The sequence below is a fragment of the Apteryx rowi genome, unplaced genomic scaffold (assembly GCF_003343035.1).
Source record: "Apteryx rowi isolate R43461 unplaced genomic scaffold, aptRow1 scaffold_159, whole genome shotgun sequence".
Classification (NCBI taxonomy): domain Eukaryota; kingdom Metazoa; phylum Chordata; class Aves; order Apterygiformes; family Apterygidae; genus Apteryx; species Apteryx rowi.
Genome location: NW_020447852.1, coordinates 1,012,171 through 1,036,458, shown reverse-complemented (window position 1 = coordinate 1,036,458; position 24,288 = coordinate 1,012,171). Strand labels below are relative to the sequence as shown.

General features: G+C 38.2%; 2 protein-coding genes across 8 annotated transcripts in view; one reads left to right on the top strand and one right to left on the bottom strand.

Moving 5' to 3' along the window:
* Positions 1-605, top strand: part of KDM1B (lysine demethylase 1B) — a 33,528-nt gene extending 32,923 nt beyond the window's left edge. For all 4 annotated transcript variants that reach the window (XM_026059535.1, XM_026059534.1, XM_026059537.1 and 1 more), the window contains one exon: positions 6-605. In XM_026059535.1, coding sequence (XP_025915320.1) covers positions 6-116 — 111 coding nt within the window. In that variant the 3' untranslated portion in view covers positions 117-605. The remainder of the gene's footprint in view (positions 1-5) is intronic.
* A 1,039-nt stretch (positions 606-1,644) lies between these two features.
* On the bottom strand, positions 1,645-22,625 carry DEK (DEK proto-oncogene). 4 transcript variants are annotated; one of them, XM_026059540.1, is made up of 13 exons: positions 22,300-22,625; positions 21,646-21,769; positions 20,258-20,404; positions 18,562-18,663; positions 17,975-18,084; positions 14,212-14,306; positions 11,328-11,448; positions 9,968-10,150; positions 7,076-7,208; positions 4,677-4,843; positions 3,302-3,370; positions 2,921-2,969; positions 1,645-2,313 (listed from the first exon to the last, which is right to left on the bottom strand). In XM_026059540.1, exons 2-12 carry the CDS (start codon positions 21,716-21,718, stop codon positions 2,964-2,966), a joined length of 1,206 nt encoding a protein of 401 aa, XP_025915325.1. In that variant the 5' UTR covers positions 21,719-21,769; positions 22,300-22,625; the 3' UTR covers positions 1,645-2,313; positions 2,921-2,963. The 4 variants fall into 4 exon arrangements, with proteins under 4 accessions (XP_025915325.1, XP_025915324.1, XP_025915326.1 ...); XM_026059539.1 differs by lacking the exon at positions 2,921-2,969 and having other exon boundaries at positions 22,300-22,623; XM_026059541.1 differs by lacking the exon at positions 2,921-2,969 and having other exon boundaries at positions 4,677-4,825; positions 22,300-22,618.
* Positions 22,626-24,288: the final 1,663 nt, after the last annotated feature.

Below are 24,288 nucleotides of genomic sequence, written 5' to 3'. Positions count from 1 at the left end.
TGCAGCCTTCCCCCCAAGTGCAGAAAGAACTGGAATGTATCAGCTGCGACCAGACTGTCATGTGTTACCAGAGAAACAGCTTCAGATGTTTCTTCTCAGTTGAGGACTATACTTAGTCATAGTTAAGAGATTTAAACAAAGTATTTGAAGGATGCTAAGTTCATTTACATTCCATCAGTGCAATTCTAAAGCTGCTGTTAATACATACATACAATGAATAGATGCACACTATCCCATTGTAACAGTTCTCATTAGAATTTTTACTACAAAAAATGTTTGTGTGTGAAAACCACTAATCTTAAAAGCACTTCCTGACCCACATAATTAAAACTGAATGATATATTTACATAAAAATCACAAGGCAGTTACATTATTTGTAGAATATCCAGCTGAAAATCCAACAGCGCTTGACAAGTAACTTGCTGCTTTTAAGGAGGACTTGGAACCTGTTAATGTTTTTAAATGCAATTTAGAAAGTGCTTTTTTTCTCTCCCTTCTGAACTATTTTAGTATTAAATAAATAAATAATCACAGAAGACATAAAACCATACCTTGGTGCAAGGACATGCATTTCAACAAAAACGCCTCAGAGGCAGAAAAGCCTGATGAATTAGACTTGAATAGTTTCCTTCAGATGAGATAAAGACAACATCCTTGTTTCTGAATAATTTTTCACTATAAATGTAGGCAAGTGTTAAATCATCAAAATTGATTTACATTTTTTGTGAAAGACATTTATTGAATACAAAAAACCTTATTACATCCAGCCTTATTATAAATGATTACACTCAAAGAAATTAGAGAAGTATGTGAAGATTAATAGTCTGACTGGCTGAACATTTTCAGAATTTAAATCACTTATGAACTCTGATTTCTCAAATGTACAATAATAAAATTTAAAAAAATATGCTTTGTCTTTCTAGCAATACTAGTCAGAGGGATTCATTGCTCATGGCATTAATAGCAGCCCACACTTTGGCATCTGTTAGCAGTTCATAATTTTAAGTGTAGGACGTCCCATATTAGCAATAAGGCGTATGGAGAACAGAAACGTAAATGAGAACAAAACTTTATATGAAGTGTTCATTTTGATCCAAAAAGCTGTGGGCCAAAGTTCAAGACTGCAGACTTAAAGTACCATCGCCCAGGTTGAGGCACCATGGTTCAGAAGAGCGTTCCCATAAAAAGTAGAGCTTAGTCACACCCTTCAGCGCTGCCTGATTTGGAGGCCCCAGTATGGACTTCCAAAGCTATCGAGCTTCCCAGCTGTACATCTTGGACACGCACTTCTGAGAAGTTCGTTCATCAAGTCATGACAATGAAATATAGGATTTTTCAAAGTGAAATTTGAAATTTTTCCTATACCTTTAGAGGAGTTTTATTTACTAGGTCAAGCCATTGAAACAAACGCATCTGCAGTCTTTTGTACAAAGTTTAACACTGAAAAGCTTAAGTATAAAACTACAGTTTAGTTTCTATACAAGGTAAGATGGGACAAACAAGTAGTAAAACCTCAACTCTTCTGTATAGTCTTCATGAGACTTCTGCATCCCACTTTTCATCACAGCCTTACTGCTGAACACCGACATTTCATGTCATAAATCCTCTAAGATAACAAGATTAAAAAAAATGATTTGCACAAAAGAAATCTGAAATAACTTTATATACACAACAAAAAGCCTTTTAAAAGTACAAAAATAACATCTATATGCGAATTAGCTACCATGCTTTGACAGTTCTCACAGTGCCTACACATGCAAGRCAGTAATCTAGATTTAGAATAATTCTGCATCTGTAGGATGTATCAGAATATAAAAGACATTAACATGTGACTAACTCTTGTTATTTTCAGAATGGATATGTATTCAAAATATTTTTTATAACCAATACTGCAATATTCCAGTCTCTGCATGTTTATGTGCAGATAAGCAGTTTTCATCCTATTTGATTTTAAAATCTCTTTCTGCAAGCTAGTAACGCACACTAAAAGCTATGATGGGTCTAGTGAATATGGTTATACAAAGCAATTCAAAATGTACAAAAACTATAAAAAAGGAAACATTTATTGCCATGCACAAAATTTGAGTATGTTGAACTAAAAACTGCATCAAATGCAGTTTTTGTTTGTTTTTAAAAGATACACAAAGCAATTTACATCACCACTCTTGACATTATATCAGCAGAATCAGTTCTGACTAAATACCACAAGGGTAAGAACATTCCTTTTGCTGGTGCCTATCAGATCTTCAAATCCATGGGAACATAAAATCAGGAATCTTCATTTCCCACAGTCAAATCAGATCATGAAATCAACTGAAATGAGAATTATATTAGTTTTCTTCCTTCTGTCAATTCAATTACTTATAGCCTCTCCTTTAGCATCAGACTACCAAGAACACAACTATCAAGAATATGCATACTACTTTTGCTATCACAAAACAACAAAAACATCCCTGCAGCAGACAGACTGTACTCTTATTCCTCTGCTGATAATGACAGATGTATGTATGTATGTATGTACAGCACATAAACAGGCAGATAACCATGCATCATTTCAACATCTGCAAATGAAACTACAAGTAAGAAAGAAAAGTTAATAAAGTAACTTTACTAAATGACCTTCAGTTCCTCAGTTCCATTTCTAGTTTTGGGGCAAACAAAAATAATTGTACTTGAGATTTTTCCTGTAAGTTACCAACCACAGCCTGGACAATACCCCCTTTGTCACGAGTACATTGCGTCAGGCTTAATCTTCAGTGCAGCAAACTCAAAGGCAGCATAACAACTGGGGTATTAGGAGCATAAGGACAGGAGCACACACAGAGAAAGCCTCTGTCTATCTTTAGTCTCTTAGGCCTTCTCCCATTGCTAGAGGCTGCAGCTCTGCAGAGCTAATGTAACCGCCTGCATTGTTACCTACATACGTATGTGGTCAGTGCATGGATTTCAGGGTCAACTTGCAGCTAAGGCTGTAATTAAAAAAGGCATAGCTTTCAGAGATAAAAATGTTAAATTCATTAAAAATTATGACAGCTTTCTAGTTCTGCTTACCAAAGAAACTCAGAAATAGTACCTACATACATGCTAAGAATAAATAAATAAATAAATAAATATTTATGGACCAGCTGTTTTGGGAAGGGGAACACAAAAATCCAGAGCCAGAATTCAGATTTATCAGAAGACTAAAGTTTAGGATACATCCAATACTACAAAGCAGGCTTTTAAAACTATTGTAACAGTATGCCATTTTTAAATAGGCTGAGAAAAATACAGAAAATATTCTAAATGATAAAGTCTTTACCTCTTTGACTGTTTTTTTAATGAAGTCTTTCCTGTCAGACAAATCATAACTAGGATAGGTTTCATACACCTAAAAAACAAGAGTAAAAGATAAAACCTCAAGTTACTTCCATTCAGTGTACTGCATGAATAAAAGGAGCTTAAATGAAATTAGGGCAGAAAGTGTTGTGGTGCTTCTAGTATTACCAGTCGCATAAAACAGCCTATATTAATTATGGAAGGTGACAAACATGTCCATGACCTTATTTTGACCACATAAGTATTTAACCACACACAGATTTTTTTTGTTTGGTCACATACTAAACTGGTACTATAAAGTTTTCACATCAAAAAGGGGAATGCCTAGCTTGCCATGTCAGTCAAATAATAATTTTACAATGTTTGCCTTACATGCTTTTTAAGGAGTCAGACACCACCTGCATTAGTGTGGGAAGCTAAACAAATACTATGCTCCAGAGCCTATTTATTTTTTAGTAATAAGTAAAATTGTGATTCTCCAGGTCAGTAATGTAAAAGTCAACATATTTGAGTGCTATTCTATAACTATTACTTGGATAACTGGGGAAAAAGAAACCAGATGCTAACAATGACAACCAATGTAAAAAAATTTATTTCAGTATACCAAATTTCAGGTTTCCAAAAAARGACTGTGAACACAACATGTAAGATTTATACAGATTATAAACATACAGTTTTCTCATAAGAATAATGTCTAGTGTTATTTTCTCAAGATTATTTTCCTGGTGTTTCCAAGAAGTTAACATATGAGTTAACTGACTGTAAAAAAATGTCAAGGTAATAGTATCATTGTGTTTGATAACTCTTTCCCATTTTTCTGGCCACATGGTTCTGATCCCTTTCTGGGCCTGTCCTGGCATTCAATGGATTCTTTGCTGAACTGATCCAACTCACTAACTCAACCGAGAACTATTCATTTCTTGCTAGTAGATGAGAGTTGAAAGGACTTGCGAAGAGGCTATAAGAATGACAGCAAGGTGAGCAGGAGAAATGTGCATCAGAGAGCAGCACACAGACCTCCCCTTTTGGTAGGAGCAAGCTACTGCACTGGCTCAGTGTCTCAAATATTTTGACTTTAAGACATGGCAGCTGTTTTAGAGGTAATACTGCCACTTTCCACAGAACCAATTTTTCTTTGGAGACTCCCCTTCTAATGTTGAGCAGATTCAGTGTTGTATACATTAAGATTAGAACTCTCCTCCTTAAAACTGTTGGCAAGCAAATAAATCAGTGCAAAACTACTTTAGTTTCTGAAACATTGTGCAGAATGTAAGCCTCGATTTATGAAACAAGACAAAAGTCAGTTCATAAGCAACCAACTGCCTAGAAAGAGATACTACAAAGTCATGCTTACTTACCTCCTTGCAAATTTGTTTCATTGTGACTTCCTCCAAGTTTGCATTGGCCAACAACTTCTTGACAGTTTCCTTAAGCTCTTCATCTGTAGGTGGTTTCTTCAACTTTTTAATTAAAGGTTCATCATCTGAACTATCCTCAGACTCGCTCTCTAAATATGAGGAATAATCTGAATTGTAATAAAAGTTTTTAATTTTGCCTGCTTTCTTCCTCCAAAACAGAAGCCACCAGAATTTTCTCCAAACATCTGATTCAGACATTCTCCCTTAAAATGGATATCTTGCCAGAGCATCAATTTATAAACAAATGTAATGCTGTCAGTATAGCATTTATTTATGAATCTACATAGTTGCTGACCATTTTTCAGTTTACAAATCAACATGTACTCTAGAAAGTATGAGACTGATTAATTCAGTCTATCAGGCTAAAAAAAGGGCTTATTACAACAACTCTAAATTGAGGCATCATGGCCCTAAAAAGATGTATGTTTGTGCTTTTAAAAAGGAGTTTGGCTGTATTTCTTCTCCCCAGCAGTGCTGCCCATTAGGGTGTTGCAATTTCATGATGCTGTACAACAGAACATGCCATCAGAGATGTAATGACAACAAATGAAGACAATCACAAAAGAAGTGAAGTGAAAGGCATAGCAGTGAGGAGACACTCCTAAATTCTTTTTCAGCAGCAAAAAAAAAAAAAAAAAGACTGAATGACTCCAACATCCATTCAGTTCCTTTCTCCCCCTGCCCCAAACAAAAAAGATTCAGAGCAGAAACCTAATAATTTAGATAATGAGTCTACAGAAAGATCAGCTTAACATTCTGATTTTCATACCACAAACATATGCAAAACAGAAATGCAGTAGCATTGAAAAAGAAATTTTATCTGTGTTGTGGTGACAAAATAAGACACACACATATAGATTCAGCAACATTAGTACCGCCAGCAGCCAAACTGAAGATACACTGAGTTCAACACAGGCTAGTTTACTCTGCTTAGAGTAAGGTAAGGAGAGAAGTTTTGCATACTCCTATGCCTCAGAGTTTAACTGATCCTTTTGTTAATACTCTGAAATGATGTCTCTGCTATGGTACATATATGCTGGTGTTGACATTAAATGAACTATGACTGCAGAGGGGATAATGTTGCATGAATACTCCTACCMCAGCAGTGACAGGGACATGGCTGTTATCTCATGCTGTCACAGAATTGTTTGGAAGGGGCCTCTGGAGATAATGTGGTCCAAGCGCCTGCTCAGAAGATGGCCAACGGAGAGCAGGTGGCTCAGGGCCCTGCCAAGCCGAGTTCTGAATGGCCCCAAGGGGGGGATGCCACAACTGCCCTGCGCCCCTCTTCCAGGGCAACCACCCTCATGGCGAACCTTTTTTTTTTTTGCCTAACACCGAGCTGGAATTTTCCTCGCAGCAACTTGTGCCCATTGCCTCCCATCCAATCTATCACTGTGCACCTCCAAAACGAGCCCGGCTCTGTCTGCCCCGTGCTCTCCCATTAGGTAGCTGCAGACAGCAGTAAGAGCTCCTCGTTGCCGTCTCTTCCTAAGGCTGAACAAGCCCAGCGCTCTCAGCCTCAGCCCCTGATCGTCTTGGTGGCCCCTCCACTGGACTTGTGCCCATGTGTCAATGTCTGTCTTGCACTGGGGAGCCCAAAGCTGGACATGGCCCTGCCCAGGCAGTCTCACCAGTGCTGAATAGTGCAGAAATAATCACTTCCCTCAACCTGCTGCCTACACTCTTGCTAAAACAGCCCAGAGTGCTGTTAGCATTCCTTGCCACAAGGGTACACTGCTGATGGGGGTTCAACTTACTGTCCATGAGAATCCCCCTCCATCCAGGTCCTCTTCTGCAAAGCTACTTCAAAACCAGTCTGTCCCCGCCTGCACTGCTACACTGCACACAGGTATTAAGGAACCGAATGTCCCATCTTTTGCATCCTCAGATATTAGGAAAACCAAGAGCAACGGGATGCATATAAAACCCATTTCTATGCTAACAAAAACACATCAATCTCCCGTACATAGACTACATTAATCTTATAATTAATCCAACATGCATAAGTCACTATGTAGGTACCACCATAAATTTACTAACATTCTTCCAGCAGAAGGAAGTACCAGGCTGATATATATGTGTATACCGAAACACAATGTGTATAAAAAAAAAAAAAATGCGTGCACACCCACACCCACCCACCCACACTGTTTCTTTTTGGTTTTGTGTAATCTTTATGTCATTTATCACTGTTGCAAGGAAAGAAACCACAAGCAGCAAAACAGCAATTCAGCAAATTGTGTTTTACTTCACAGTTAAGTGGAAAAGCTTGCTTTCTAGTAAGCATCCAGGTTAAGCTATAAGACAGTGCGTGGTATAAAATTTAAAGCACTTACCTTTTCTAGAACTGTTCTGACTCTTTTTAGTAGTGCTGCTATCTGCCTTTTTGACATTAGCACCCTTCACAGCTTTCTTGGTTTTAGAAGGCATCTTTTTAGATTTTTCTCTTTTAGATGCTTTCCTAGGAGGCTGTAAAGAAAAATGGAAGATTAAAATGCTGTTTTCAACTTGAACAATCCATGCACCTCTTTTCAACAATGAAAACCACCTTTACTGTCAACACAAACTAAATCAACAAATTTAATTACGATGTTTTACTGATGATTTCAAGCTTTATATCATAGGTAGAATATGACAGCAAAGATGATTTCTGTATTCTTTTAAATTTCATATCGTCCTGCTGTATAGACTCTTAAGCTCAAACAGCTAGAACATTTTGATGATATTAGCAATTTGGTTGCACTACAACTTCCCATTCATAATTAGTCCTGAAGCTTGTAAGATTACTCCAAAGAAGTTCGTTTAAAAAAAGAACACAATATGTTGGGTTAGATTACTTATCTTAATTTCTAGATGCTGTAACACTCGAAGACTATACACAGCTAATTCTTCTTGAACTAACTGAAAATAACTACATTAGCTAAACCATAATTTAGCCCATTATTGTGGCTAATAAACCCAAAAGATCACTGCATTAAGATAACATCAACAGAAGAAATTGGGAACATTAATAAATATGGTATACACATATCACCATACTGCATTTTTTGTGCAAATTAAATATACACACACAAAGTCTGAAAACTTCCCTCAGAGAAACAGACATGAAACTTTTATATTGACCAGGAGTAAATCATGCTTGGAAGAACGAACAATATGAAAAGAAACAAGTTAACTAACAGTAGTTACTAAATCAATAATCTTATTTGTATTTAAAATAGCAGTGTGATCAACTGAGCAAACAATATGACATCTAAACAAATTAAGATTAGCTCACATTACTCTTAACTGCTTCCCTCAGCTGCACCTGGTACAATTTATGAAATTAGAACTTAATGAACCAGAGTACATTTGCTTATATTGGCTTGCTCAGTTACAGTTGCACTTGTTCTGCAGTGCTAATTGAAGGATTAAGACCTTCACTGTTGAAATTCAGAGAATATATTCAAGGATCATCCCATTTTTAAATAGACACGTTTAGTTTCTAACTTTTCAGCTTTCAAACTTCTGTTAGAGCCATCCGCTACAAAGTTAGAAATTTAACTTGGCATTACCTTTAAGCTTTTACAAAGTTATGCTCTCTCAACACACAAAACTAATTCAGATATTTTTGGCTTCCAGATAAACAAACAACCAAGCTTTTTAAAATTATTTTTAAAAAAATATACAAGAGCTTCAATCAAGAGAAACACATAACTCTGAGGACAGTCTATTCCAGCCACTCCATGCCCACAATTCCAACAGGCCTGGGACAGCAAAGCAGATAAGCTGCCTGCCACCTGCACTATGCTACGGGATGTCAGAAGCCTGATTTTTTTTTTTTTTTTTAAATGCTGCCATCTCAGAGTTCTACAAAGGCAAAAACTTTCCACTTCATCATTTCCTATATTTGAAATAATTTGACATATTAATGTTTTAATAATAATTCAGCTTTTAGTCTATGTAAGCCAGTTTCAATTTCCAAGAATGTCAGTGTATTCAGCTATTGCCTGACAGGCATATCTAACTCCTACCTCTTGCAAAAAGTAAAAAAAAACCCCAACCCCCCAGAACAGTTAGGTAAGTGGGGTTTACCCCCCCCCTCTTTTTTAAACAGAAAACCGAATTCTTAAAAAAACTTTCTAAAGACAACTCCTGCTTCTGAAAGCCAGCCTTTCCTTACAGCAGAAACATTGTACCAGTGAAGGGACAAACAAATCTAAAATTAACTTTTAGTATTTCAGCCCTCTTTCAACTCACCATTGGCGGGGGAAACAAACTAAGAATTCAGTTCGTTTTATGGAGACTTGGAGAACTTCCTTGAATTCACCTTTTTGACAGGTGTCTATTTTATGCAAAAAATGCATAATGCAAAATGCAAAATGGCAGTGTTTGCATAAACAATGAAATTTGCATGAATTTGCTTTCCAACAGAAATTTGTTACTACTAGCTCAGACTATTTACTTAATAGCCTGTCACACTTCCACTGCAACAGATGGAATATAACCCAAGTAAATAACGGTCATTTTACAGCCAAAATTTCTGTAGCTTACATAAAGCACTTCCCTTGACACCAGTTCACTAATTGCTGTTTGTCACAGGGCTCCAATTAAGGCTACAAGGCAGTCCCATCTAAATCAAAATACGGGGTAAGATGGAGCCTGTAGCTCTTTCATTTCTTCTTTTCAGGCTTCAGATGCATGGACATACCAGTGTTGCCTGTACAGTTGTACTGGCACTCCATGTTTTGTGTACATTCTGTGAATAAGTACAGTATTGTAGAGGAATGCACAAGGAAAGGTATTTTGGATTTAAAAAAAAAAGTTCATTTCATTTCCCCCTTATCTAATCAAATCCTACTCAAAAAAAGACACCGGGAATTTCTAAGAAGATTATATACATAAAATTATCACAAATGATAAGAAATGCGATGGATTACTTTTGAAATCTTGGCAGTTCAGTGACATTTGGTAAGCGGTTTTATAAGGTGCACATATATACTGAAAATCAGAACCTTTGCCTCTTATGTTATTGATCCTCTAATTTCAATACACTAAGAGCCTAAGATAATCTCTTAGAAATTGAAGATGTCCTCTCTTTTCAACATTCTTTCAAACCATTCATTCAGTTAAATATCATTTGTCTCCCAACTTTGTGTTCCAAGAATTATCAATCAATAACTACCATATAGTTACAAACTACAGAAAAATGTTTTTAGCTGTATGTTGAAAAAAAAAAAAATGCTTACCTCCTCTTCACTTTCCTTTTCTTCTGAAGAGTCATCCTTTTCCTTCTTTTCATCTTCCTCACTGCTAGATTCATCTGACAAGATCTCTGGACATTTGGTGCGTTTTGCTTTTCTTGTTGTTCCGGTGCTACTGCGTTCTTTTTTGCCACCTTTGCTTGGTGTTTTTTTGGACTTCGGCAATGGCTGAAAAACAGGAATGTGTGTTTTCAAGTAAGAACACAAAAGTGAATTTAAAAAACATAAATCAAATCATGTGAAAGAATAATAAAAAAGATGAATGCCTCCAAGTCTTCATGGCAAAAATCAGAATAATCGTATCTACTATATTTAGGCCATAACATATTGTGGTAAGCAGAAATTCATAGGACAGACAGAAGAGACTAAAATGAAATTTCAAGTTCAATTCTAAGCTATGCACTCCTCTAGTCCCCATAACCCAACAGATTTTCCAAGGCTGGGAGTTAGGGTAGGGAGGCAAGAAAGAACCATCCAAAAAGAACCATCTATCTACCTCTGTTGCCTCAACCCATGAAAGCAAGCTTTCCGTCCTGGCAACACATTAGCTGACAAGTCTTCAGAAGACTTACAGGCAGGAATTCTGCTATGTATTATGCAAAACTGCATTTTGTTATTGCTCATTACCAGTGTCCTAAATGCAGCATGCAGACCTTTTGTTCCTATTACTTACCAAATTTCCTGGAAATAAGTTTAGTTCGCTGAACAGCAGTCTGAGTATTTAAGTATTGCTTTTAGATTAAGAAGTTGATGATCCCAGGACATTATTAATATAGTTACGTAATCTGTGCATCTGGATCTACTGCACTAGCATACACTAAAGAAAGTAAATTTTTCCAGCCTTGTAACAAATTCCATTCTGTGATGACTATATGCAATCACATACGCTTGTTAACTTACAGCATGCCCACACATATCTGAAAGCTTTTTTTCCTGTACCTTCATGTTTTATTTCCTTGTTCTAACACCTTTCTTTCCTGCTCACGTAGTATGTCTAGTCTCCTCCATTTACCCACAAAGCAGAAGATACTTTTACCTCTAATTAGCTTCATGTATTGATTACATATGTTTTTGTGTACCAAGAGTGTACCATGGGTGCTCTTACAAGTAAGCATACAGTTTCTATCAAAGTCCTCATCCTTAAGAGATACAGCAAGCTACAGCAGGTCCCACTAACAATGCCTGTTACTCTCTTTCAAGAGCTGCTCTCCTTCAAGAAGCCACTGCTAATTTGGTAGGTTAGTAATTGTATCATCACTGGTAAACAAAACAGTAATAAGGAATACAGACAGTAGTGTTTCCCACCAGAATAGAGATATAAAAATGAACATAACTTGCATCTCACCTTGCCTGAAGACTTTGGGTGCATTAAAAAGTTTAAGATTCTGGTTACCAGTTCACTGTTAACTCCTGATCTCTCCAAATCAAGAACTTCACAGATACTTTTCAACATTGCATTTCTAAACCTGGAGGAAAAAGGAAGAAAAAGATTCAGTATCACATCATAAACAATACGTGGAAGCTGCTGATGCTTGATTTGCGTCTGAATCCTGACAACAGATGTGCATATATACACTTAAGTATACATACAACTGGGAAAGCAGTTAAGCACAGAAGAATCACCACATTACATAAAATGAAATAAATAAAAAAAAAATTAAAAAACCCCATCTGTATAATGTAGGATACTAAAAAAAGGTCTTCTTAAAAAAATCTTCCCCAAAGCCTCTCTCTTCAGTTATCACATTGGAAAAGATCAATCCTGGAAAATAAATCCAGTGAATGCAAGACTTGAACTCTAAGGAGGGGGTGGGAAGCGGAGGAAGGTCTCCCTTTATTTTCTCTGGCTCCTTCCCCCTTTATGTAAGTCAGCTAAAGATAGAGGGTTAAGAGAAAAACTCAAACATCCAGCCCCTCTATTCCAACCAGATCTTGAATCAGTTGTCCCACTTTATCACCAGAATTGAATAAAGTGGAAAGAAAGGCAAGTGCTATAAAGTTATGACATCAGAATGCAAGTTTAGTGAGCTTTCCAAAAAGCTACTTCATCTACCTTTTTCTCATTTTAAATGTCTACACTTTCCTTTTCACTTATTTTATACAATGCTGCCTGAAAGGTAGACTTCATTTTCTTATTATTTTTCATTAGTTTCATTGCTATTTCTGGCAATCAAAGCCAAAGGAAACCTATTTTTCATTGTCTATTAAAAAAAAAAAACAATGTAACTTTTCTGTGGTGGTCTACAACTTCTCTAAAGCAGGATTTAATTTCAGACTAACCCTTTAAAGTCACATATCTTTTAAAGGGACAGAACAACTTTGTTTTCACATGTTTTAGGGCATGGGAACAGGAGATTTTAATTGGTTTGGTGCCTCTCCCCCCTTCAAAATATAGTTCATCCACCATCCTTTCAACAAAATCAAATCCTTCAATCATTTTTCTAGACAAGGTGATAAAGGAAAAAAAAATGCAGAAACATATCAATGCTGAGAGCATTCCTGCTTCTCTTTTGGGGATACAGTGAATGCTTGTAAGGTGTTCCTATAGAATCAAACAAGTCAGACTCTTACATTTTAAACATAATAGACTATAAACCTAATACCACTTAAAATGTTAACAGATTTAAAGACTGCATAGCATCAAAATTTGTTTTTGACTTGTAAGAAGTTATATATTGAATTCAGAGTTCTATGGTCCTATCCCTGCTTTTACTAAAATTCCTTATGACTTGTGTTACATATGGCATTTGTCCATGACTGCATTTGTCCTTGTATTTTAACTTAGGTTAGAAATAATATTGGCTAAGAATCCTTCCAAATCCTTTCACATTTTTAATGCTTTGAAGACACGTCTCTGGATAACAGCAAACATAATATACAGCTAGGTATTAAAATGCAGTTCCAGAGAGGAACAAACAAGTGCTCACACAGTTTTGGAATAAGTAACTTCCATACCAAGTAGGTTTGACTTACAAAACAAGAACTCCTTTAATCCACACAGCAACCTCAACCTTCACTTTTTTTAATTTATAGACTGAACTGTAAGATTCTGTAAATGAAATTTTGTCCTTAGTTTATCTTGTTCAATGCTGTTCAAACAGGATGACACACAGTTGTACAGTGGGCAGAATTCAACCATGCAGTCAGAAAACATTAACCATCCAATCAGCAGTGTTTCATATATAGCTATAAACAGCAGCAAAGGTTACAATAACACAAGCAGACAGGACTCAGCAACTTGATCAAAAAAAACTGACACTGCAACCAGTTTCCAAAATACAGAAGTTTTGCTGAAGATCAAAAGGTAACAAACTTAATTAGGTGTTCTTTCATACAGGTCATATGACAAAACATGCAAAAATACATTATTTTGTGATATTGCGTGACCTGCTGCAGAAAAAAGGAAACATTATCCAACCAACAACCAATGGGAAAGAGCCAAAACTGCCATCCTAACACAGAGTTTGTCTTGTAGGCTTGTGGATATTTGATAAGTACTAATCCTAGAAACCTGCATATTCAAGGAAGCAAGATTTGCAAATTCCAGATTCTGAAAGCATTCCCATTATCAACCAGGTAAAGTCTATTAGCTTTTTCATTTGTCACAACTACACGGGCTTATGTTTTTAAACTTTCAGTCCACTCACAACCAAGTTGCAGCAACTCTTTTTACAGAGAAGCAGCCTATTTGGTGAAACAATACAGAAATTAATATTTGTTACACTAGTTCCTATAGTTCAATATATTTACTTGAAAGCAATTCCAGAAATAAGACCATATATTTAAAATACAATAAAAAAAATTGGTTTTGATTCTGAAAGAGGAAGTTTCTGAGGCACAGAAGGGTGAAGACGATGCACCAAGAACTGACTGTTGATGCATTCACAATGCTATGCTTGCCCTGAGGAGATAAGGTTGTCTCTCACTTGGCAGAAGAATCTACTAATCCTCATGCAATAATGAGACCAGACAGGAGGCTAGTGGAGGCCAACAATACCTAAAATCTGTAGGACTTGTGAAGAAAATGTTCAGAATTTAGCTATTTTTAATACATTTTAAATCATCTTAAAAATCAGTTTATGTGATTAAACTGAACTCAGGAATAGATCATAGAAATCTAGGAAACAGCCACCTAGCCAAAAAGTTTAGATTTGTCTGAAGAAAACTTTTGAAAATAACAGTGTATATAAATGAGTCAAAATATATTAAGTAGTAATAGAGACCATTACTTCTTTAACATTTCTTCCTTTTTTTTATATTGGTCACTTCCTTTTTCAAATGGAAACCCGCTGAACTGACCCACATTCTTCTTTAGGGAAGCAATCTGGAACAGAGCACACAAATTACTTTCCATTGCAAGTAGTTTAAAAGATTTCATTCAATTCAAACAATTATGTTTGTTCAACTTATCTTTTCACACAAGAAAATTAATCTAACACCAACTTTCTGTTGACCAAAAGTTATATCATATTCAAAAAATAACTTACACGGATTATGCCTTTATCTATCTCATGACAGCTTGACTGTAACAACTAAGTTCTTGTGATCCTGATTATTTTAATTCCTTACAAGAACTTACCAGGTAAATTCACCTGCCAGTTAGAACTTGTTTAGAACATAACCATGTAATTATTTATAGATTTGAACTACTGAGATCACATGAAGCCTGCTGCACGCTTTGTATAATATAATTTGCTACAGAACAGCATACTTTAATTTTACTACATAATCTGCTAGAGCAGATTTGCTTTATTTACTTTTTAAAGTCTTACACAGGACCATGGTTGTACTTTTGAACCTTTTCTTTAGTGTGATCAATTTTTGCATTTACACACCACCCAATTTACAAGTTCTAACATTATACCTGCATTCAGAACAGAATTGGACTTTCATTGCGACAGCCCTTATTAATGGGAAAACTGCTTCCATCAAAACCCCAAATAATCAGAATTCTTTGTTTTCCTTCTCCCTCCTCTTACTAAAAAAGTTAAGAAACAAAATCATATATTTCTCAGATATTTTTTCAAATTATTCCTGATAATGTCAAAATCACTTTCAATAGTTTCACAGATTTTTGTTTCTGATGTTTCTCCATTACTTTACAATTTTACCAAAGCTAGGCTCCTTTTCCCAAGAGAATTRTTTTTGTTCAGCACCTAAAGAAAATTTACAGATGGTATTGGTACATTTTACTAAAAATGTTAATTATGTTCCAAAGCACATACAGAATGTGCATAGAAGACACCACCAAACCTTCACTGCACTACACAGCATTCTGAACTACCTGCAATTCTGATTAAATATAATTTAAGATGAAGCCATATTGATATATTTCCAAGCAGAATACCTTTTGAGCAAATAAATATACTTTATCTTTGTTTTTTTTGGTCAGAGGCATGGTTTTCACAAAAATAATGAAAATACAGTCAAAACTCAACATATCCAATTATTAGAGCATTTTTTTTTAGGACTAGGAACATTCTTCTGAATATTACTCAAAGCAGAGATAAATAACTTCAAGGTTAAAAGGAGGTCTGCAAAATACTGACTCTGGTCAACCAGTGATAGGGCATACTGTGTTTTAGGTTAGAACACAGGTGCTACTGTAAAATGAGTTTAGAAACAGAACACGTATCTGAGAGAGAAACTTTCCATGATAAAAAAACTGAAAAAGCTGCATACCTGGAAAAAATACCTTTAAGTGAGAGAATTCTATCTCAGTCACTTCAAGAGATGATGCTACTTGATATCTGAGCAAGAGGTCCTGCAGGTATACCAGGCCTCTGCAGGAAACAAGGAGATTGTCCAAAGAGCATACCAAGGGCAAAGATTTGTAATCAAGCACCTAAGATAGCAGGATGCTTGTGAGCCCCCAAAAAGCATGAAAAATGTTGCTCTGATAATGTGGACTGTCTGTGTATATGATAGGAAAGTACTTGTACTTCACTAGCACTAGGTACAGGAAGACTAAAGTAGACTGATTTGTCTTAAGAAGTGAGGTAAACTACGTAACTAGTATGAACCAGGTAATTGAAGGGGAGTTTGGTAGACCTTTGGGAAAACAGAACCTTGCAAGGCCACCTGTACCTAGGTAACCATATCAATAATACCATGTAAGGCAGAGATTGTCCAGGTAATGATATCAGAAACACCAAATTTTGAACAGTAGGAGCGTGGACACCTGTGGAAAGTAGCAAAGCTGACCTAAGGACTCAAACCCGGTAGGACACCGAAGCAATCCCCTTGAACAACTGGCTAGACTCTCCAACAAGCCTACATCCAAAAAACTAAGTGTGGGAGAATAAAGCAAAGGGGCATGGAATTGCACCCAGATACTAACTGGTGCAGGAGGGAAGGGTGACAAGTTGCATGTCAATAGCAATTATGTGTAATCAATAAGATTCAAAAGTGATAAATAGTGGTTTCATAATTATGTGCAAAATTATATAACTGTAAATTGGTAATAGCAGTGTGTCTATTAGTTGATTTGGTTACTGTTAGTAATTGATTTAGTAATCAATAACATTAATAATCGAGATATTAGTTTCTTAGTAATGTGTTGCTTAGTCAAGAAACAGTCTCTTAAATCAGTTATGTCTCAGGTCTGCAATCTAAAGAGGGAGAGGGGGACCCTGAGGCAACAGTAACCCAGTACCTTCAAATGAAGAGGGTACGAAAAAGAAAAAAAAACCACCAAAACTAATCATGGTAGAAGCCACTGAAAGAAATCACACATTCAGTATCTTACCTTAAAATTGATACTGAAAGTATCCCCAGTGAAGCATTTCAACCAAAAGTGTTACYGGTCTCAAAGGGCAAATGGATGCAGCTTGATGTTTTCCACTATAAAGCTAGTTTAACTAGAAAGTGAAATGGTTCTGTCATTCTACCTTTCTTAAAGAAATGTCACTGTAGAACTATCCAGAAATTTGCAAACCTCTGCATGCTTTGAGTGAGAAATTCTCTAGTCTGGTTTATCGCCACACTGACTAAACATCATAATTCACAAAAATAAGTTTTAATTAGTATATGCAGTTCTCCCTTTTCTGACTACTTGAGAGAGCAGATCTTTGCTTTGCCATTTAAACAATGACTGCATTTTTGACAGTGGTTTGAGACATTATAACTAGCATGCATCCGTACTAGTACTATTTAGTCCCTGGTTTCTGTGCCAGCTGATTTTAAGCTTCAAAAAATACAGAGAGCTTCAAAAAGAAATCCTGCAAGTATGGTAAGTGTATTGAAATGGCAAACTTTAATCTCTATATCCACTTCACTCCTATTAGCAAGGAAAGTGGGTCATATTTACTCTGAAATCTAAGGCATCATCACTGGTATATAAAAAGTTCCAAGAAAGATTTACTATCATGTTTTCTTTGAGGTTCATCCCTGGATATAAAAGAGAGCATAAGAGTTTTAAACTATCTAATACTTCAATTCAGTCTCATTTAAGATAAATATGAGGAAATCATTATTCAAGTTTTACATATAGTCTTACTTCTATTGCTCTGTGCAAAGGGAAGGGGAAATTGACTTGGTAAATAGCAGTGTAGTAAAACCCACTAATACAGGTATTAAACATAAAAGAAACTGAAGAATACAGAAGAAGTTATGTTGAACAAAAATAACTGTACTTCAAGTATTTTAATTACAATCTGCATGTCAGCAATTTTTAGCATGTGGCCCATAAATTATTTCCAACTGATCCACATAAGGTAAACCAATCTTGGAAAAAAAAAAATCTATATTCAAACAGGTTTATAATTCAGTACACCTTTCCACAGGATTTTTAGAGAGGGACTAGTTTACAGGAGTTAGAAAAATTATGGGCTTAATTAACTGTTCCTGCAATATTCATTCATTTCCTATATAGCTTGCCATAAATGATGCTTTTAAGTAAATCAATCTATGTCTGCAGTTGTAAAAAACTATACTAGAAACATTTTCACTAATAGAACTAATAGAAATACAGGATTGATTTTAAGTTCTTACGGTGCCTGGCCTGTTGTAGAGCAGTTTGTGTAGGTTCCTAAGTTCATCTGTCTTCTTTTTACTCAAAAAGAACTGTATCCTTTCAATTTCACAGAGTTTTTGTCCTTTTCCTGAAAGAGTTAAAATCAGTTCTGTGATTCATCACATATTTACCTACGTCTTTACAACTTCAAATATCTATTGTTTTTTTAAAAAGCAAACATATTGTTTCAGCATAGCATCAGACATTATAATATATCAAATATTAAGCAGGTCTTTTCCTATCAATTAGGCATCTTGACCTTTTTTTCTACCTGAAACCACCTAGGCAGGGATACACAGACTTGGCATTTCTTTCAATTCTAGCTTCCCCTGCCTTTCTTAGTGGTGGCTAGATACTGAAGTTCCCACCCAAGGTAAGTTTAAACATTCTATAATTTCTATGTCTAAAAGGGTTTTGGTGTAATTATAATAGCCTTATATTTTAAAATATCCTATTACTCCATTAAGTTCAGTCTCACCTACAAAAAAATTAACAGTCTGATCATTTAAGAGGTTTCACCATTACTCACAACACTTAAAATTCCCATACAAGAGGACAAGCTTACCTGGTGTAATTGTAAAAGGTTCCTTTTGTAATGAGGACACCTGCATGGTCAGTCGGTCTACTTTCTTTTTCTCTCTTTTTCCTTCAACAATGAGACTCTTTTCTGCAAAAGACAGCTTCCTTAAACATCGTACTTTTCATGAGATGAATCGATTCCACCACAGTGATGGGTAACACAACTCTATCTTTTTAATGGCAACCCAAAAAAAGGGTAATGATATAATGAAGTACTATGATACTTTTAAACCTTTGGCTAAGAGGTCAAAGGGACTTCAAGGAGTTGTGTACTGGAATCTAAACCTTGACGACAGCTCTGTATCCAGCCTAACCTTGAAGAGAAGATCGGGCCTTTCCCAAAGGGAACTCCACCTCATCATGGAGGTTGCAGCACTACGCATTTTCAGAAACCCAACACAGTGGGACTGTACTAAACCACACAGGGCTGTGCAGCGCAGCACTTTACAGGGCACAACAAGACTAGTATCATACATAACACTAGAATATTATTCCCAATAATTCAGTTACCATTTAGCACTGGATACTTCTGATTTCTTTTCTATACACTGCACATCACTGTACCACATGCCAAGAGGAAAACTTCAAGGCTTCACAAAGCTAAACATTTCACAGTGAAATATTTGACCTCAAATCACACTTCACACTATCTTTAGTGCTAAACTGCTGGGCTATTCTGGCCTCAACAGCTGAAAGCAGATTCACAATCAGTATGAATGCAATTAAAACTGGACATGTATCTGCTGAAAACAGAGCAAAACATATTTGTGCATATACAACAAACAGTTTAACTACAATTATAAGCCTATTGGTCAAAATCTAATTCTGGTTACTCTATTGTCTCCCAAACTACACTATCTTTTTCTACTGTTTTTCCTGAAGACAAAACTCAGCTCCTTTAAGAAACCAAGGCCATCAGTGACTCAGTTTTCACTTTGCCATGCTGTAGCTCTATTTATACAGATGCTTTCATTTGCAAAATAGGTGCCTAGAAACTTCACTATGGAAAGAAACATTTTTGCATAGGGGTTTCTTATCAAATCCTGTATTCCTTGACTACCTTCTTAAATTACCTGCTGCAGCATAAAAGCTTCCTTGCTTGCTCCTCCTATGATATCAGGATTAACAACTCTGTTTCACGCAAAGATACTCCATGATTTTTATAGATAAAATTAGTCACATGGAAATACTTTTTCTATAATTAAGTTTTGGCACCCAGTAAAATAATTTACAGTAGTTAAGCAAATAAAGACATCTGTATTATTTCCTAAGCTATTTCACAGATTTTTTAAATTTCTCTCTTCTGCAAACATGGATCATTTCAATGTGTTATTAGCAAAAAAGGATTCTTTTTGGATATGCACTTTTATACAGCTAATTCAATATAGGACTCTGCCTCTTACAATCATCTAGGAGTTTACCCAACAAAAAACACCCTAGTGCAGGAATTCAGGATGCTGGCAATTCCTTCAGTCTTTCCTGAGGAACATCAGCATTGTGGTTTCTCATGCTAAGTCTGTTCTGTTAGAGTCTACTGGGAAGTGATTTATGATCTGTGAGACAGCTGTTCTGTGGACTCTCCTAAACAATAATTGTACAATTTTCTGTGATCACAGGAGACTGCACTCAATAAGCCTGGCATTTTTTTTAAAAGATAAATCATTCTGGGGAAACAAATGTACCCTTTTCTTCTTCCTCCTCCTCTTCCTCCTCTTCATCCTCATCACTTTCCTCAGCTTTGTTTTCAGTTTCACGTTCTTTCTCATCTGCTTTTTCAGATGACATTGTATCTTCTTTTGACGAAGCAACAGAAGACATGGTGTCTGGTTCTGTAAAAAGCAGTCAGGAAAACCATCAATAATATAATATTATATATAAGAAATACAGGAATTTTCCTTTCTAAAAAATCTCTTTGTATGCTAGAAGTCATGTCATAGTACTCCTGTTGTGATTGCTCACATGCTTTAAGCCACAAACAAGTATCTTACATACACAGAACAAATTTCTTCAACAGTTTTGTCATCCATTCTGCAACTAACCTGCTTGAAAATAGTTTAAGAGGTTATCAATTCTTTCCCATGCAATAGTCTTAAAGCTTGCTTTGTGAAGTATTCAGAAACACTCAACCCTAAACCAACACTCTAAAAGCAACTGATATTGTATCTATTAAGAACTGTAACATATTGAAATACCACAATCTTAGTGCACCGTATTACAAACCAAGCAGTTATTTCTGATCATGGTTAACTAACTGTACATACAAGTTTCCTAATAAATTTAACAAGCTACATATTTACATAGGAAATAGAACAGAAGAAAAATTATGAGCATCTCATGGAAAAGTTAACACTGCTTTCTGAATAAAAACTGCTGTAAGACACCCTAGGGGTTGAAAATGCTTTTTGGTTTTAATCTGCAAGTCTACAAAAAACAAAAACAAAAAAAACACACTTCATACTTAGCATATTTAAGAGGCGTCTTTTTTTAATATTTGAAGTAGTTTAAACGTTAACTTTAAAGTTAAAAAACTCATTTTGGTGAGGGCCATTTCCCTACTTTCCCTAATGACAGAGGGAATGCCTATCTAACACAGGAAAATAAGCATATCTGTTTATATTAAAATGACTGCAGCTTTTAAAACCTTTCACCATTTACACATGTGGAAGAAAATACAGCATGGGTTGTATAAACTGGGGGGGGGCATGATCACATGATTAACCATCTTGTTCCAATATTAAAGCCAATATATGTGCAGGAGTTCAGACTCAATAAACAACAATCAAATCAATTGCACGTATCCAAGACTAGCAGGTGTCAGAGAACAGCACACCAAATGGCAAAAAACATGAGTTACGTTACCAACAGCAAGGGGAAAAAGAATGTTTACTCTCCTTTGTTAAATCACTTTGGGGAAGAAAAAAAAAAACAAAAAACCAACAACCCTCTCCTTCAGGGTGTTACTGCCAGTATGTCAGTTTGACACAGGAAGAGTAATTCAACTTCTTCACGATACTGCTCTGTGAATTTTACTTTTTCACACAAGTGGAAGAGTAAGCAAAGTACTACTAACTGTAATCCCCTCCCCTGTCAATGAGGGCGGAGGAGAGAAGTAGGAGAGTAAGAGACTGTTGCCTTTTCAGCATCCAGGTCAGTGAAGGCCGACTTGCTTAGGGAAAAAACGCACAGGGATCCACCTTTAAAGAGATCCAAATCGGGAATATTTTCAGCCGCGGGAGAGGAGAAATAAGGACAGGATATCCCCGCGAGCCGCCCAGGAAAGGCTAGTCGCGCACAGCTGCACCTCTCAGACTCTCCCAGGACTGTTCAGACACGGGCTCGCCTCCACCCCTCGCCTCCCCTACCGGCGAGCCGAAGGCCGGGGAAAGCGATCGCGGCAGCTATTGCCCGGAAGAGCTGACGTTCAAGGCTAACGGGGGCAGCTGCCCTCCCGCTCCTCCCTCCCGCCTCCGCGGGGCAGGGCAGAGCAGAGCCGCCAGGAAACACCCCGGGGTGGGGGGGGACACACACAGCCCGCAGCCCCGAGACGGACTGGGGAGGGAGGTGGCCGGGGCAGGTGACAAGGGCGCCCGGCACGGGGCGGCCGCGTTTCGTCTCCCCTCGCCGCCTCCTCGGGTGCCCGGCCCGGCCGCGGCGCGCCGCGAGGGGCGGGGAGAGGCGGGAGCGCCCCCTCCGGCGCCGCGATCGCCATGGCGGCGGGACCCACCTCAGCTCGAGCCCCGGCTTCTGGCTCCTTCCTCGGGCGCGGCCGCGGCACTAACGGCAGCCGGAGGCGACAGTTACCGGAGAGGGGAGACGGCGGGGGAGGGGGGGGCGGGGCTGGCTCGCGCCCTCGCGCGCGGACACACACCCCCGGGGCGCGCGCTCCGCGTCCCGCCGCCGCTCTCTCTCCCGGAATCAACAAGGTTTTCAAAATGGCGGGTTCTTGAAAGGGGAGAAGGAAGCGGGAAGGCGGCGGCCAATCAGCGCCCGCCGCCCCGGCGGCGTGGGGAGGGGGCAGCGAGCGAGGGAAGGGTGCGCGCGCAGGAAGGGGGGGCGCGGGGAGAGGAGGGGGGCGTGTGTGTGACCTGCGGCGGCCTGTGAGGGCCTCCGGGGTGACGTCAGAGCGCGAGAGCGCGCGCGCGCGCGCGCGCGGGGGGCGCGGGGGGTGGGGCGGCGTGGGCGGGGAGGGCAGTGTGCGCGCGCCCGCCCCGCCGCGGGGCTGATGGCTCCGCGGGGGGAGGGGCAGGGGGCGGTGCGTGCGGTGCCCCCGCCCCGCCCCGCCCCGCCCCTGCCCTCGTCCGCACTCCTCGCGTGTGCGCGAAGGGCTTGGCGGCCCCGCTTTACGGCAAGGGGCTTGTCTCCCTCCGGCTCGCTGGGCGCCTGTGAGGCGTAGGGCAGCGCCCGCGGTGCTGGCGCGCGGGGCGGGGGGCGGCCAACGGAAGAAAGCGGCCGTTGGTAGGCGGCTAGCTCCGGAGTAGGAGCCGGGGCAGAAGAATGAGCTCTCCTTCTTGCTCGTTTAGAGTGCGGCGTTCACAGCCGGGCTGTGTGTCCCATGGCGCTGAGGAGCAGAGGGCTGGTCCCGCTCCCCGCTCAGGACACGCTGCTCAGATCAGAGAAGAAGCCTGACTGGGGTTAACATGCCTTCAGCAGCAGCAGTTAGGAGTGCTCAGAAAAGGTGTTGGGGAAGGAAGTAGCCTGAACTAGTCAGTGCTGATGACTGTCTTGAGGCCACGTTGTGCTGACAGGAGCTTTCTGTCCAGTAGGTAGGTGGCTGTTACCTGCGGGGCGGGACAGCAGTTAAGGGGTAAGAAGTCAAAGGATAAAAAAGAATTCATGATTCTGTTTTTTAACTGTTGACCTTGTAGATGTGCGTAAAACATCGTAATCAATGTAGAGTTGGCAATAAAACTAGGGAGTCTAATGTGTAATATAAGTACTACAAAACAGTAAACTCTGGAATGGGGAAAATACTCTGTATAAAAAGAAGGTCCAGGGAATGTATGTTAATTACCCCTAATTTAACCAATGGAAATGCAGATTTCTTTTTTAAAGTTTACTGGTGAAATCACAGATGGCAGTGGTCTTAAAGAGGAAAATGTAAATTATTTACTACAATACATAATCAGAAAAGCTTGAAATTAGTATACAATGAGGAGGCAGAAGTATCTCATCATTAAGCCGTAGGCTACACAAATGGCACAAGACATGTTTGAAGACAACAGACTACTTTCTATAAGATGAGTAGGTTTGGATTAGTTCAGAATTAAGACAGAAAACATCTGAAGGGTGTGCTTCAGGTCGTGATGATAAATTAGACCCTAATCTTGTAAATAAGGACATGTTTACTCAATGGAGATGATTTACCTAATTAAACTAGCTATGTTAATGTCCTACCAATATCACACTAGAGCTGCTTTTTGGGGAGAAATAGAAGATAATGGTTTCATGGATCCATTTAGAGAGACATATCATTGTAGTAGTGGGCAGACCCTCAAACATCCAATTATTTCAGTATTTTAGGAATTGATAAATTCTTAGTGCAGGTGAATTATATTGTGTCCCAGGTTTCTTTTGGCAAAACTTCAACAAATATGACAGCTAACCTTTCTTGATTCTGTTTTTGGAACCTTCTCTGTCTGTTTTTAATGGCATATTTTTATTTTATGAATTTATGGAATAGTTTCAATATGCTGTTAACAGTTTTGATAATCAG